The sequence below is a fragment of the Aspergillus pseudodeflectus genome (assembly GCF_044049435.1).
Source record: "Aspergillus pseudodeflectus strain CBS 756.74 chromosome Unknown BJX68scaffold_3, whole genome shotgun sequence".
Taxonomy (NCBI): domain Eukaryota; kingdom Fungi; phylum Ascomycota; class Eurotiomycetes; order Eurotiales; family Aspergillaceae; genus Aspergillus; species Aspergillus pseudodeflectus.
In genome coordinates, this window is record NW_027263779.1 from 1,240,183 (window position 1) to 1,252,206 (window position 12,024).

General features: G+C 54.1%; 5 protein-coding genes across 5 annotated transcripts; all 5 read right to left on the minus strand.

Annotated features, from left to right (window-relative positions):
• Window positions 1-79: 79 nt before the first annotated feature.
• BJX68DRAFT_226598 (uncharacterized protein) lies at window positions 80-665 on the minus strand. Its single transcript, XM_071038536.1, has one exon. It carries the CDS (start codon window positions 530-532, stop codon window positions 152-154), a length of 381 nt encoding a protein of 126 aa, XP_070904580.1. The 5' UTR covers window positions 533-665; the 3' UTR covers window positions 80-151.
• Window positions 666-1,555: 890 nt separating this feature from the next.
• On the minus strand, window positions 1,556-3,828 carry BJX68DRAFT_226599 (ankyrin repeat-containing domain protein). Its single transcript, XM_071038537.1, has one exon. It carries the CDS (start codon window positions 3,797-3,799, stop codon window positions 1,631-1,633), a length of 2,169 nt encoding a protein of 722 aa, XP_070904581.1. The 5' UTR covers window positions 3,800-3,828; the 3' UTR covers window positions 1,556-1,630.
• Window positions 3,829-4,276: 448 nt separating this feature from the next.
• Window positions 4,277-5,452, minus strand: BJX68DRAFT_252478 (uncharacterized protein; the record flags this gene model as incomplete). The annotated part of the gene is made up of 2 exons (XM_071042575.1): window positions 4,277-4,320; window positions 4,582-5,452. The coding sequence occupies 2 exons, from the start codon at window positions 5,450-5,452 to the stop codon at window positions 4,277-4,279; spliced, it is 915 nt and encodes a 304-aa protein (XP_070904582.1).
• A 325-nt stretch (window positions 5,453-5,777) lies between these two features.
• Window positions 5,778-6,836, minus strand: BJX68DRAFT_117331 (uncharacterized protein). Its single transcript, XM_071036046.1, has one exon. It carries the CDS (start codon window positions 6,679-6,681, stop codon window positions 5,896-5,898), a length of 786 nt encoding a protein of 261 aa, XP_070904583.1. The 5' UTR covers window positions 6,682-6,836; the 3' UTR covers window positions 5,778-5,895.
• A 2,371-nt stretch (window positions 6,837-9,207) lies between these two features.
• Window positions 9,208-10,146, minus strand: BJX68DRAFT_262072 (kinase-like domain-containing protein; the record flags this gene model as incomplete). Its single annotated transcript, XM_071044354.1, has 1 exon — window positions 9,208-10,146. The coding sequence occupies one exon, from the start codon at window positions 10,144-10,146 to the stop codon at window positions 9,208-9,210; it is 939 nt and encodes a 312-aa protein (XP_070904584.1).
• Between the last annotated feature and the right edge of the window lie 1,878 nt (window positions 10,147-12,024).

Sequence of the window (12,024 nt, forward strand, 5' to 3'; positions counted from 1 at the left end):
CGCAGACAAAGAATGGATTACGGAATGGAACATGGACCTTTTTCAAAGCCAACGTGTTCATGAGTTCAAATAGAAATGCATGAATTCCTTTTTTTTAGAACAAATGCTACGTAGATAAACTTCTAAATTCCATGCAGGTGTAGGTTAGTGGCTATGGTGAAGCTGGAGTGGGGGAAGAATACGCCAGCCCTTCCCCGAAACGATAGAGTGGATCTTTTGTGTCCCAAGGGACGTCAGTCTTGGAATTTCGTACAGCCTCCATCGACGACGGCAAGTCAAACGGTAGCTTCCCCTCGGCGCTGTATATGCCCAGTACAACGTCGAGAAACGCATCCGCCGAGCTGCCATAGCTGGCAAGGTGCGCAATGACCGCCGGCCGGTCCAGGTAGATTTCCACGATAGATAGCGGCACCGTCTTGAGGATTGCGGACTGTCGGTCCCGCTCTTCTTGGGAGAATTCAAGGGATCCAGCGTGGAAGAGCACTTCAAAGGCCCCCGACCGCGCCTCGTAGGGGGCGCGTAGCCGTAGCATTGGCAGGTCCGCCTGGCTAGGGTCGCTGACAACCGTGAAACCGCGCCGCTTTGCTTGGTCGGCAGGGATGCCCTCGATGTAGACCTTGACTCCCGCTGCAGACTGTAGCGGCAGTAGGTTTCCCTGGTTTTTCAGCAGCGTGTATGCTCGGCGTTGAGCTGCGCTGGCCGCGGCGGTTGATTCGGCCGTGGCGACCTTGGATGCAGCAGCCTCGGCATCAACAAACGGATTGTCGAAGAGGCCGAGTGTGAATTTCTCGCGCAGCAGGCGCTTGGCGGAGACGTCGAGACGGGATTCGGTGACCAGACCATCACGGACGGCCTGGACGAGGAGCTCGGGGCAATCTTCGCCGCCGAATTGATCGCAGCCGCTTTCGAGCGCAAGGGCAATCCGCTGCACGGGGGTGAGGTGTTCAACTCCCCACGAGCGGGCGGGCAAGTGCTGCCCGAGAATAGTGTTATCAGTTACAACGCCCCAGTCCGTGCAGACGATGCCATCAAAGGCCAGCCGCTCGGGCAGAATGCCCGTGATGATGCGTTTATTAAAGGCGAAGCCCACCTCATCGTATTCAGTACCCACCGGCCTGCCATAGTACACCATCATCTGCGACGTCTTGGCAGCAATGGCGGCCTCAAATGGCTTGAGGTGATAGTCCCATTGCCCGCCGGGGTATTCCTGGTCCTTCCCGTACGCAAAGTGTGGATCCTCGCCGTCCTTCTGCGGACCGCCCCCAGCGAGAGATAACCGGCAGGGAGCCTCTACCGCTTCTCGGGGGGTTTAAGGGGTCCGGGACCACTGATTGATCTGCGGAATGGCGTCGTCCGTCCTGGTGCTGTGTAGAAATGGAATTGACGGGTGTGGATCTAGTAGGAACATGGATATTCGGACAAATCCCCTTTCCCCTAAGGTAGGGAATCGTGAGTTCGCGGCTGCGCTGGGGTAATAAACCCTGGGTTAATTTCCTTACAACGATCATGCCACAGCATCAGGAGAGTACGGGTCCGCTTAGGACCACTTGGTTGAGCACGAATTGCCTCTTGATATTACTTCTCTAGCTTTGGGACTGAGTACTCACTGCTTATCAAAATCAAAGCATACTCACGCAGCCCCCTGACTATACATGGCAATAATCCCCTCAAGCCACTCGCTCTTGGCCTGCCCCTCAGGACCAGTCTTCTCCCCCAGCATTTGCAGAACGCTCGGCTCCACCTCAAGAAGCTCATGCCCGGTACAAACTTGAAACAAGGGTTTCTCACTGTCATACTCTTCCTCATCCTCATACTCATACTTGGAGTCCCGACACAGGTTGACGTTGTAGCAGGTCAGGCAGACATACTTGCGCGTGCGTTCGGTGAGGACCGGACGATCCTCGCACCAGTCGCAACACCCGTGATATTCTCGTTCCCCCCGGCCTGGGGTTTCGATCAGCTGCCCGAACGCTACTTGTGCGGCGGGGATGTTATTTGCTAGAACGAGGCATCCGCCAAGGCGCGTAAAGTGGCTCGCATCAGCAATAACGCCGTGACTGGTTTTGAGATATGTTGCCAGAGATACAATGCTACTGCGCAGGATCGATGCCTGCAGTGCAGGGTCTGGCACTTTATCAACGGCTTCGGCCTCGCAATGCGCAAGGATGGTTGGGAGCATTCGTCCGTTTAATCTGGCCCAGTCTACTGCGCTTCGACCGCGCTCATCAAGGGCGAAGGGGTCTGCCCCGTTTTGAAGCAGGAGCTCCGCGATTTCCTCGACGCCGTGCGATATGGCGAGGTGGAGTGGGTAGGTGCCGTTCCGGGAGGCGGCGACGTCAACACCAGCTTCAAGGAGGACGGTGACGATATCCTCGTGCTCGTGGATTATGGCTTCTTCGAGTGCACTTGTGCCGTTGAGGCTTTCGCGGAGGATGGGAAGATCCGCGTTCAGGGTTGCAGTAAGCAGAACATTGAATGCACTGATACGCCCCGCTCTCACTGCAGTGTCTAGAGCCGTATAACCCGTGTTGTCCACAGCCCTCAAGTCCGCGCCGTGCTCGATCAGTAGAGCCACCATCTCAGCAGCACCCACGTCAGCTGCAGTATGAAGCGGTGTCCAGCCACGATCGGTGTGCAGCGCGTTGATACCTGCTCCGGCATCAAGCAGCGCGGTTACTGATCCTGCGGAACCAACGGCTGCGGCAATGTGTAGCGGGGTCTCGGTAGTTTGCATCCGTCCTTCAACGGGAACGCCTGCGCAGCAGAGGTCCGGGATCAGGTCGTGTCGTTTGTAGGTGGCGGCGAGGTGGAGCGCGTTCATGCCTCGTGAGCTTATCGCGAAAGCGTTTGCGCCGCGGGCGAGGAGTACGCGGACTAGGCCAGGCGAGCCCTGGCGCATTGCGGCGAGGAGGGGAGTTTGGTGGCTGGCGTCGACGGCTTCAATATTCGCGCCCATGTCGAGTAAATATGCCACTAGATCCTCTGAACCGGGCCGGTCGTGTGACACTGCGAGGTGCAATGCAGTGCTTGTGCCCGGAGGTCCTTCTTTCAGCTTCGCTCCAACGCTGAATAGCCACTGCACAAGATCTACCGAGCCACTATCAGCAGCACTGGTTACCAATCTCGACGCGGTATACTCGCGCTCACTCGGCGTCGCGACGAAAAAGCCCCACAACAATTTGAAAAGGGCAGTATTACCCTTGGCCGCCACAATCCCCAGCAGATCCTTGATACAAATCTGTAGCCCATCTCCGTTCGGCCCATCACTCTCAACACCCGCCTCAAGAAGTAGTCGACACGCCACCTCGTTTCCAGCAGACACGGCACGCTGGAGCGCGCGTTCCCAGTCACTGAATTTCGAACAGACGACCGTGGCACCCGCAGCGACAAGCAGGCGAACCATGCCCTCTTGTCCGCGTAAAGCAGCCAGAATCAGTGGGCCAAATCCAGCAGAGTCGCGAGGGAGAATCGTCGAGCGAGTTCGAAGCATTAGCTGCACGGCCTCTAGGTTATCCGAGTTGACCGCCTCATGTAGCGCCGTCGTCCCCCTGACCGGGGCTGTGGGGTCCGCGCCTTGATCCAGGAGCCTCTGTACGGCATTCAGATGATTATTCTGCACCGCCCATACGAGGGGTGTAGTCTTTCTGACTGTTGGGTATGCGGCGCCGATGCGGTAGAGTTCTGTGGTGAGCAGGGCGGCGAATTGCGTGGCTGTCCGGATAAGCGCGTTGAGGCTGCGCATGTCCAGGTACTTGGCAATCGCAAGGACGATCTCGTTGGGTATGCTTGAGAGCGACATCTTGGCAGTGACTGCCACGGCTCCTCGACTGTTGTTGGGAGTAAAAGTTGGGGTGTGTTTTCTTTTCGCGTGTCGTCCAGTCAGCGCCAAGGCGCCTCATCCAGTTCCGTTCGACCAGAGTCGATTGAGTTCTAGATTACGGCATATCTATTTACTTGACACAGAAGCTTACACAGGAGGTCAATCACGAGGTTTCGGTCGTTGGCTCCAAATATACGGAGTACTACGGATAAACTAACAAACAAACAAAGGCGAGGCTGGAGGTCTGTGGTCGTGGTCGTGGTAGACGGCGAATATATATTTACGACATGCCCTAACACCTCCTCAACCACCAATTAAAGGGGAGATGATTAAAGCCAGGACAGGTTTATTGACAATAAAAAAAAAAAAAAAAAGAGGCAGGCAATTGATGGCTATGGAAATGGAACCACCGCCTGCAGAACTTGCGTATCAACTAGGCGGACAGCAAAGGAGAGTTCATGCCTGGAGATAGGAGCCAGGGCATATTTGAGAGCTCGTATCTGGTTCTCGTCTAGGTGGTAGCCGGTGGGTCGAGCTGAGGGGTTGAACCATTGCCGGGTAGGGTAGAGCATATACAGCCAAGATAGATCCATTTCGCTCCATCACAAAGGCCGTGGCCATGTTCAGAGAGAACAAAAGCCGAGGGCTGAAAAGGGATCCCCCGACTCAGGCGTCACCTCGAACCTGGCGTAAAAAGTCCAACTGCGCATCCACTTCATCCAGAGGCGCAGCCCGTCTGGCATGTCTGCTCCGCATCGCACCAAAGATATGCGTACTGAGAACCTCCAACGCCCCCAGACAATAGACAAACACAACCATCACCAACGGGCCCAGAATGGCAAAAATCGTAAACCCGTACGACGCATCCTGAAAGGCCGTATTCCCCGCCAACGACTCCGTCGCAAGCCCAACCTGCAGGGCCGTCAAAACAAGCGCAATGTAAATCGTCGCAGCAGAGATCGGAGCCAGGTTCTCCTGGAAGACCTGCATGGTGTACTTGTATTGTCCCCGGTACCCGCGGAGGATGTTGCCGTAGCGAAGGGCGTAGATCTTGTTTAGGCGGGAGAGGCGCAGGGCGCCGAGGTGGTAGCGGGGGTTCATGTTTTCAGAATGCATGGTGCCGTTTTGGAGACATTGCTGCGATATGCTGCGCCAGGTCTTCCAGGTGAGATCTGGTGGGAGGAGAGAGTGATCTTGTGCGATTGCAAAGTCGCTTTCGAAGCGGATCAAGGTGAGGTATGAGTAGAGGAAGCCGAGGGCGTCTTTGTAAAGGGCGGTGCGTGGGCATGTGGATTCGGCTTGTGCGTTTGTCTCGGTGCTGATTTGGTTTTCGGTACAAGTATGTGGACATGTGCCGTTGCAAACAATGTACGCGGACCAGAATCTGGAGTCGAGGAGGTACCGGGGAAACGGTTTCAAAAGGATGTGCCGACGATCGGCCCACACCAGATGCAACGCAATGTTCTCGTCAAGCGTTATTTCTTTCGATAAGGAGAGAATTGTACTCAGAGGCTGTGGGGGCGATAAGCTCTTCGCAAACCAGAGGTATTGTATTATCCTGGTCAGTCGCCCTACAGAGAGGTCAAGCTGGATGAAGGTGAGAGGATTGCCGGCGGGCGACCAAAGGTTCATATTCCCCGACGGTGAAATAAACGTATCTCCACAGCAGGCTGGTAGGAGAGAGGCGAGACTGCCCACGTCGTCCGCAATGTCGAACGGTTCTTCGGAGAACGGTGGAGTATGGAAACCACGCATACTGGGAATAGGACAGGCCCGATAAGATAGGCGTTCTTGTTCAAGAGGCGATATCACGATGCCTACACCACATACGCCTTGCATGAGGGGCAGAGACGCCGACTGTATCACGGGATCGCGTCCTGCAGGAGGCTAATGCAATTGACCGCATCCCGGACAGGAGATCATCCCCGCGCGCCAATCGCAGTGAAGGAAGCATGAGGACTGCATGTTACACCAAGGAGGGATTGCATTGAGTTACAATGCCACTATAGCAGCCGTTATGCCTGTGCTGAATGTATGTGATATCAGTATATTCTTAACTGTTCCAATACACCTTTTCAAGCCGGAATCTTCAACCCGGTCTTCGCCTCCAACATGGCCACAACCCTCTCCTGCAACTTCTCATCCCCAGCAGCAGGAAGCTGCTCACCGAGCTTGCCCTTGGGCTCAAAGTACGGCGCCACGAGGCTCTGGTCATAATCCCCCTCTGCCAACTTCACATACGTCTCAACCCCATCCTCCAACCGATCCGGCGCCTCCTTCCCACCCAGCTTCGTGGCAACCCAGCCGGGGTGAACCGTCGCCACAGACGTCTCGCCCTTCCAGCGGTTCGCAACCGCATTCGCCAGCAGATTCAACTGCAGCTTCGTGTCGCAATACGACTGGAAATCATTCCACTCGTCCTCCCCGCGCCGGGTCCAAAACATATCCTCCACATTCGCCGGCTCACCCTGCTTATGCAGCGTCGACGAGATGTACACCAACCGCTTGGGCTTGTGCATCCGACACGTCAGGATATACGGCGCGACAACATTGACAAAGACCTGCATGGGGACGTCCATATCGGACAACTTGCGCTGCGGGCCCAGGAAGACGCCCGCGTTGTGGATGACGACGTCGAAGGGGCCGATCTCGTTGGCGTCGTTGGCGAGTTTGTTCACGCCGGCAAAGTGTGAGAGGTCGGCGATGAGGGTGCCCGCGGCGCCCGGGCACGCTTGCTCGGCGGCGGCGGCGCGTTCGGCGCTCCGGGCGTGCAGGTACACTTTGTGGCCCTTTGCGACGAGTTGTTGTGCGGCGCCGAGGCCGAAGCCGTCTGTGGAGCCGGTAATGAGGATGCGGGACATGGCTTGTAGCAAGGACGGCAATTGAGAAAGAAAGTTGTGGATTCCGACAGAGCACAGGAGCTAGATAGACTTGTGCACTGAGGTGGGAAGATGCTCTTATAATGACGTCCCTCCCGCCCTTGACCCAAACTTGGACAGAGTTTGCAAATCCCAATCCACTTTTAACTCCGGCGGTGATTATATCCAGGCCGATTACCTAACTGGCACATAGTCCGTGGCATGACCCACGGTCCACTGCTCGACTCTCGGCATGCTCGGCTGCCTAAAGGTAGCTTGTGGACGACAAGGCCAAGGGGACGAGGCTGTCGCTTCAAATAGAGCAAAAGAGATGAGCCACGACTCTTCCTCGACGCCGGAGGATGCTCGTTTTCACTCCGTCCCTGAGACGTGGAATCCCGAAGAATGTCGGCGCTGCAGGATTAATAAGGTCGAGACTGGAGACGGCAATTGGTCGTGTCCGCAAAGCCGGTGGTTCCACTATATCAAGGGCGAAGATCTGATTGGGCGCTGCCACTGATTGCACTTTCTGCACGGCTTGGACCGGATAGGTACTATGGGCGTCGGATACGTACATACGGGTTCGACATGACCAAGTATGGCAACTGGACATATCCTGCAGAGTGTGATCCGTATTTACGAGGCTCCGGAATAGCATTACCAGTGGTTTTATCGGGGCTATAAGCCTACATGGCTGACGTCTTCGCGACAAGAGGGCCTACGATGGGGAAAAAAATACAGTGCGAAACTCAATCCTGGGGCTCTGAGCTTCGTCTACCACCCGATCATGCTCTCTAGTGCTAGGCAAGATTATCTCGCCGGAGCACCTCAGGTGCAAAATATGCGGAACTTGGCGCTTTTCCTAACATTACCATGATAGAATCAGGTCTTTTGAGTGGCATAGATAGTCAGTCCCAAAATACTGCACTATCGAAATGGTTTGCAACCCATCGATTTCCAACTCCGGGAGTGGATGATAGATAAATACATATCCCAGCTACGAGACCGCATATTCGAAAGACTCGTAACCAGCGCAGCTATATACATACCTATATAGTGCCGATGCAAGTTTTGCCCTAGCGAAGTGGACGGATCCAATGGGATGATCTACTACACTATTCATGGCACCTTGTATTCTCGATCCACGACGTACCAAATCTGCGAATCCAGATGAGGTTTGTGGCGACACCGCTGGTATCTTCCATGGCCTCTATGCGTCGACAAGCGATGGCTCTAGTAGCGAGCGGCCATACAACGAATGCAAGCAGAGAAGCAGATGGGATCGGGTATGAGGGATATTTATTTGGGATGAATGTGTCCCTGGCCGAACCTGCTTTATACTAATTTCCCCTTGCTGCTGCAAGAGAGATGGGCTACAGGGCTGGCTACGCTGCATGGCATTCTTTCGAGGGGCTTTGTGAACCTCGTCTACCCCAGCCCACATCCGATTGGAGTCTGTGCGAATCAAATGTACATTCTGGATCAGTTGTCCAGTCATGTGGCGTACATTATCTCCAGAGTGACAGGACGTCCGGGTGCAGGGACAAAGGTGACGATCGAACACACCGGCGAGGCGGAGGATCGGTGGGCGGGCAATATCGCTCGAGCGGGGGCCATGGCAGGTCTTGTAGATTGTCCTCGCCGGGGCTATAATAATGACGGGAAGATCGATACATCGAAGAGTATGGAGGAAATCATGAATGCGGCTAGACTGGCGCAATGAGGAGAAGGTACCGCGGACTATCTACGTCTACTCAAAGAGTGGAGAAGCCCGTGACGAGCTGGACGGGCTCGATGTGAAGTGTGTATCGATTCCTACAGCGTGGTCGTGACGAGCAGAGAAGGCTGCTTTGCGCGGCCTATGTGATTCCAGGTGCTTCTGTCTTGGTAGGCATGTGTGGAGACGTGCGGAGTATTGTTGGGACAAGGGATACGAAAGAGCATCAAAGCCATTGAGGTACAAGGATAGCACATGTGCGCTTTTGAGTCCATGGACAACCCATAAACCTCGTTACACACCCACGTGGCCGTCGGGGGCCTATGGGAGATGGGCTCTTCTAAGCCTCACGCACGCGCACCTCATGCTAGGCCTCGGGCAATACAAGGGGGATAGACGCAGCCTAAGCTCTCGAAGCATCTAGCGCCACAGGCCTTTGAGCGGCCTTGTCCTTGAAGTTGGCCTTCTTTTTGCAGTGGCGCTTCTCGCGCAAAGGAGGGCTGTCCATTTGCCATCCCTTACTCTATCAAAACCGCCTTGTGGAAGCCGTCATGGAGGCTCAATCTTGATTTTGTCACCATCGATCCACCGGGAAACTCAGGTTACATGGCGCACCCGGTGGTGCCAAACCCACCCTAGCGATTCAGTGTTTTCTACAGGGGTTAGAAAGAAGCAGAAGCAGACAGACCGAGCGAATATCGTCGGGATGCACCTGATACTTGGTGAGATGTGCATTGAAACTGGAACTAATATATACATAACGAGGCTGAGACGGAAAAAGCAATATAAATATCAGACGTGAGAATGCCAAATCAAGATTCCTCCTTACTGCCCGCAGTCTCCAACTTGTCCAACCACTCTTCCAACTTACCCAAGGAATAAGTATCATGCGTCTTCGCCGACGTATTGAAATCCTCCTCATACCACCCCGGGGTACCCCCGTCCCACACTCGGCAACCAAACGGCGCACACGACCCAAAGTCAACCAGCACCGGCTCCGGTGGCCCATCTGGTATCTCCCTGACCATGATGTTCGTCGGTTTGATATCATTATGGGCAAGCCCGAGGGAGTGCATGTAGTCCACCGCGGACCTAACCTTGGCGAGGAAGCTTTGCTTGTCAATCATGCGAGACCCGACCTCTTTGACATATTGATCCAGGTTGTACTCGAGGCGCTCAAGGACGATCGCCGTGATGTATCCACGGTACACGCGGCACCCATGGTACCGGATGATATTTGGGTGAGGAGGCAGCTGGGCTTTGGATCCGGCGAGGGCCTCCAAGACGAATGTTTCGGCGAGGAGGAGCTGCCAACGCCAGGGCAGGTTGGGATGCTCTTCATAAAACCAGAAGTTGGGGCGCTTCACGTGGAACAATTCAGGGTTGATGGCTACCGCATCCTCGGGCGCGATGGTCAGGTGCGCGGATTTGGGGGCTCTGGGGTAAATCGTGTGGTCGGGGATGCGCTTCAGGGCGCCCTTCCAGCCGGCCAGTCTCCGAAACGGCCTTTTTGTACAGCTCCAGAAGACCTCGTCGGCTTTTGTGAAGTAGAAGAAGACGTCTTGCTTCCATATTGTATCAGTCTTATCGTATTCTCTGATTGTATGGAAGTCTGCAAAGCACCGGATGAGGGCACGTGGCGGCGGTTGATCGTCCTGTCGCTTGCGTCGACCCCGTTTCTGTTTGACGAATTCTGCGGGGTCCGAGCGCCTACGACGGAACAGATGGCTGAGAGGATGATCTGGCGACATGTATTTGTGTTTGTGGAGTAGAAAGATGCTATGTCAAATGATGGACAAGTGTGTTGAAGGGGAGCCTCGTGGGTTTATATGTCAACCTCCGAAACAGGTGAGGGAGACACTCCCATTCCAGGAACGAAATACTTGCAAGAAGGCATTCGTACTTGAAACCTGGCGAGGGGTTTATTTTTGGACTCTTCCGAGGTCTCTTTGTTCCAAGTTACATGGATCTTTGTGCCTCATAGGAATCCCATGGTGCCTGTGTACCTCTTTGTCGTGGCAAAGACAAAGACAGCAGTGCTAAAAATAAAAAAAAAAGTCTACTAGCGCGTTCAACCGAGCAGCGGTTGTGAGGACAAAGTCGAGCTACAAGGAATAATTGGATTTCAAAGCATGTTCTTATTCTACCATGACACACTCCGGCCGCGACATACAGAAAACAAAACACCTGCATCTAGCAGCAGCATTCCTAGTACATCTCATGGTGACCTCGCCGGCACACTATATCCAAGAAACTGGGTGCAATCCTATTCTGGTTAGCGGGGCAGCAAATTCGTCGTCGCTATGCAAGTCGACGAGTGACAGGAACCAGCTGAACGGTCTGGGGTTGCCGATAAGATCCAGAAAGCCTGCATGTCGTTTTCTCGCAGTCCATCCGTCTATTGCCCTCCGTTGTAGTCACTGTGCCATCAGGATTGGTGACAGTCACCCTGTAGTATTCGGTGTGGCACCTGGGAAAGCTGTTAGCATTTGGTGATGATAACGCAAGCTCCAAGGAAAGTTGTTATCGCTTGGGACAGGAACGTACATTTTGTTTTGAGTTATTGGTTTGCGGAGGTGAGATAGCTGAAAAGGTGCGAGGCGCTTTGAAGGTCGAGCTGTCGGAAAAGTCGACGGGGTAGGTCACTTGATGCAAGTTGCCGACGGATGACTGCAAGGCAAGGCTGGGGTGTGGAGATGTATGAATCTTTGCAGAAGGCTGGGACTGGGTAGGGGCAAATGTCGAGAGATGGTTGAGTGAGGTTGCGTTCCGAATCTGGGGAGATGGAGAGTGTTGGAGTTGGACAGAACTGGAGCGGGATTTGGCCTGGTTTTATAGCTTGCGCCATGACCAACTGTCGCCGGCTTAAGACTGTCATGGTTGATTGCAGAAATAAGTGCCTGGCCTCCTCAAAAGAGGCAGCTGCGTGCAAATAGCTAGTGCGGTCTTTCTTGACATATCGCACTCAGCATATTCAGATCACGCCCGCTTTGCTTGATTCCGATTACTCCACGCGCCGACTGCCCTATGATGGCTTGCCATATGGCTTCTTTCTTTATTCACAGCTGGTGCTACCTTTTCCCGAATGTCCTGCAGGTTCCAGCAAGTTCAACAGCATATCAATATAACAATCAAAAAGCTTTATTTCTTTCATGCGTAAAGTGTAGATTACTCATAACTAGGCAGCGACCATCGTCAATAGAGAGCTGCCTTGTTTATTCTGCAGGGGTTGCTTTATCTGCTACAGCCCCGGCGGGTCGCCTTTGTCACCTTATGGCGGGACAAAGAGCACAAGGTTAGGAGCCACCGCAGCCCTGCCAATGTTTACTCCTGGAGTGGGGTTATTTTCTGTCAGCCGGAGGGTCCTCCTGCCGAGGATCTAATACGGCAACTCTACCGAGACCGCTCGGTCGACGGGAAGGTTCAGCGATTGGAGCCATTTGCCGCACTAAAAGTCAACTAGCCCCTCTTTCCTAATTGGGTTTAGCTTTGTTTAGATTTTCCTTCTGTCTTTAATATCGTACTTTCTCGCTAGACCATTAGAATGACAAGACCTTCAACTTTTCGATATGCCTCCATGACCTTCCGGCCCATAGTTATGAGCCCGGGTTGCTAGGAATATTCTTCTT